At 40.4% G+C, this 1,635-nt stretch overlaps 1 protein-coding gene across 1 annotated transcript in view; it reads right to left on the bottom strand.

Moving 5' to 3' along the window:
• The window catches only part of LOC103805625 (transcription elongation factor B polypeptide 3-like), a gene marked incomplete at its 5' end in the record, with an annotated part of 11,420 nt that extends 11,336 nt beyond the window's left edge, over positions 1–84 (bottom strand). The window contains 1 exon segment of the mRNA XM_009078280.1: positions 28–84. Coding sequence (XP_009076528.1) covers positions 28–84 — 57 coding nt within the window.
• Between the last annotated feature and the right edge of the window lie 1,551 nt (positions 85–1,635).

Genomic DNA, 1,635 nt, shown 5'->3' with positions numbered 1-1,635 from the left:
AGATATAATGTAGTATTGGTCACTTACCGATAGAATATTCAGTGATAAATCCAAATCCTGTAGCTCCTTAAGTGTTTCTATAATCTGGAAAGAAACATTAGATTTATTTTTTTTAGCCTGTTCTAAAAGTATTTGTTTTCCAAATAGTCCCTAAGAAACAGATTTCAAAAACAATGCACATTTCCCTGTTTCACTAGGTCTAAAGAGAAGAATCATAGAATCATCAAGGTTGAAGGAGACCTCTAAGATCATTGAGTCCAACCATTAACCTGTCACTGCTGCAACCCCTAAACCCTAAACCAGATCCTCCAGGGTCAGACCCAGACACCTCTTAAACACTTCCAGGGATGGTGACTGCACCACTTCCCTGAGCTCTTGCTTCTATTGTCACCTTTGCTTTTTTCTCACAACGATATGTGTGTACCAACTCTTAGTTTGTTCGATGATCTTTGAGGTCTCCAACTTTGATGATCCTATGATCCTATAATGCAGGGGAGGAGGGAAAGCAGGTTGGCATTAGGAGAGCAGAGGTCAATGGTAATAAGCAATGGGTAAGAAGCATGTGGGCAAACAAAATTTTCCAGAGTTAAAACAAAAAGCAAAGCAATAACAACAACAGATCCCATGTGCTCTGGGTTTAGCCTCTTCCCAGTGCACTAGTGTTGCTCCATCATCCTTTATACAAGTGTTGCACAAACTCCTCATTTTTCCTAGCTGACTCTGAAACCTCAGGAAGGATGGAACTCATTAACAGGTACCCAGGTCATCTGTGGTCAGGGGACTGGCTCAACATTTCACTATAGTAACTCTTTCCTGTTTTCTCTCCTTCCTTCCTCACTCGATAGCTGCATCTCTCTCAAAGATATCCCTATGATTACTTAGCTCATTCTCTTCTGTGACACAGCCTGGGAAATCTGTAGTCCAGAACTTCTAGCTGAGTGAAACACCTCATCTGAAAGAGCAGCAAGACTTTGAAGACACCACCTTAGGAAAACCCAACTCTTTTCCAAGCAAATAATTCCTACACTCTCAGTTAGCAAAATAAACCCAACAAACCTACATTACACAACTGTTTGCCTAAAAAGAATTTGCTTAGCTTTGTTTTCAGCTACTAAATCTAATGATCTTTCTGTTAATTAAAGGCACCTTCTTTCAAACATCTTATACAACACAGAAATGTAAACACTAATCATACTAAAACTAAAGGACTGAAGTAAAAGTGTAAGTTATGCTAGCAGAGCTATAGCCATTCTCTGGCTGTCTTAAAGTCTTCTCAGCTTGGCAGTGTTTATAAAAACAATCCTCAGAACAGGACATAATATTCCTGTAATTGTCCCTCTAATGCCATACAGCAGTAGTAACACAACCCTGCTAAGCTGCCCAGAGATAGCTTTTACTCCATAAGCCACTGCATTGTACTGCAATTTCATGCTCAACTGGTAATACATCAGAGCTCCAAATCATTCTCTGAGTCAATGCTTTCCAAAATACAGCCTCCTATGCTGAGTGACCTATATTCATAGCTCCTAGCTGTGACTTTCCACTGAGCCATGGTAAAACATGTGTTGCTCAAATGAATGGAGCCTAGCATGTGACCCAAGTTGGTTCCTGGAAGAGGATCTCTTCTTTGGGCAC

Source organism: Acanthisitta chloris, unplaced genomic scaffold (genome assembly GCF_000695815.1).
Source record: "Acanthisitta chloris isolate BGI_N310 unplaced genomic scaffold, ASM69581v1 scaffold1457, whole genome shotgun sequence".
Taxonomy (NCBI): Eukaryota; Metazoa; Chordata; class Aves; order Passeriformes; family Acanthisittidae; genus Acanthisitta; species Acanthisitta chloris.
This window is presented reverse-complemented; position numbering and strand designations above follow the sequence as displayed.